Here is a 1,267-nt window from a genome sequence, read left to right as displayed (position 1 = left end):
CAGTGAGGGACGGGGCAGGCGGCGAGGGAAGGGCGCAGCAGCGGCCGGCGGCAGAAGTGGGGCCAGGGAGCAGTGAGGCGCTACGGGGGTGGGAGGCGCTGAGGTCCGTGATTCCCAGCTTCCCAGTCAGCTTGGCTGGAAGCCCCCTTCCCGTCCGCTTGCCTTCACTGCTCCACAAGTCGAGGGTGAGAGAAGAGCCCGGGTGTCCTACAGCTAGGTTTGACACGATTGTGCAAATTGACCACACCAAGTCACCCACCAACGTCAAACTCAAGCCAAGGCAGTCCACAGCCCCACAGTCATCTCTCCTGGCAACCCCACCCCTGAACTGTGTTCAGGGACCGAACACAGCTGAACTTGACTTGTGGGAAAGTGAGGAAAGTACCCCAAGGTCCTTGCATAAAAAGCATCAGTAATGTGACAGCAGTGGCATGAAAAACGCTTTATTGGCTCCGGGCATCACTCCACTGCTTTGACCTGTGGCAGGTTGACGTAGCTCTTCATGGGTGGGAGAGGCTTGATCTTGCGCCCGGCCCAGCCACCCTTGCGGTGCCACAAGCCCGTGTGTGGGCGCTTGCCCAGCCAGCGGTTCCGGCCCGCCTTCCCGATCACCCGCTTGTTGTGATCCACGTTGGACACGCGGCCCACCGTGGCCACACAGGTCTCCAGCACCTAGGGGACAGAGAAGAGCTGCAGCCCTCCCTGGGGACACACAGTTGCGTGCCCAGGGAGTCGAGCCAGGAACAGTGGAGTTCCTTTACCTGCATATGCCTTTTGGAGGGCAGCTGCACGATGGCTGTCCCATTCACTTTCCTCAGCAGCACCCCACAAGTACCTGCAGCAGGCAAGAGAGGAGGCAGCTGCCTTGAGCAGCAGGACGAAGTATACCACCCTGTGGCAAGCACATCCCCATGCTGGTAACTCCCCAAAGCCCCCCACTGTTGTAGTAAATGCAGCACTTCTTTCTGAAGACAGGACCTTGAGGAATCAACAGGGCAGAGCTGCCCCTGCTTCTGTGCAGGGATGTGCTGCACTCTAACATGGGGAGAAAGTTCCCTGCCACTGGCCACCCAGAGCAGTGCCCCCCTGCCCTCCTCTCCATCTGTGCTCAGCCAAACCCCTACAAACAGTGGGTTCCCTGTGTGGGGACACACCAGCTGCCCGGATGTACTGTGCTCCCTTCCCAGGGTGGCTCTCCAGGTTGCAGATCAGCGTTCCGACAGGAAGAGCCCCCAGCGGGTATGCGTCCCCTTCCTTGGCTGACACT

General features: G+C 60.0%; 1 protein-coding gene across 1 annotated transcript in view; it reads right to left on the bottom strand.

Annotated features, from left to right (window-relative positions):
* Positions 1-427: 427 nt before the first annotated feature.
* MRPL2 (mitochondrial ribosomal protein L2) overlaps positions 428-1,267 on the bottom strand; it is a 5,321-nt gene continuing 4,481 nt past the window's right edge. Inside the window, exons 4-6 of the mRNA XM_008639914.2 lie at positions 1,155-1,265; positions 762-835; positions 428-672 (exon numbers count right to left, since the gene is read on the bottom strand). Of these exons, the coding sequence (XP_008638136.1) occupies positions 460-672; positions 762-835; positions 1,155-1,265 (398 nt within the window). The 3' untranslated portion in view covers positions 428-459. The remainder of the gene's footprint in view (positions 673-761; positions 836-1,154; positions 1,266-1,267) is intronic.

This window comes from Corvus brachyrhynchos, unplaced genomic scaffold (assembly GCF_000691975.1).
Source record: "Corvus brachyrhynchos isolate BGI_N302 unplaced genomic scaffold, ASM69197v1 scaffold2718, whole genome shotgun sequence".
In the NCBI taxonomy this organism is placed as follows: domain Eukaryota; kingdom Metazoa; phylum Chordata; class Aves; order Passeriformes; family Corvidae; genus Corvus; species Corvus brachyrhynchos.
This window is presented reverse-complemented; position numbering and strand designations above follow the sequence as displayed.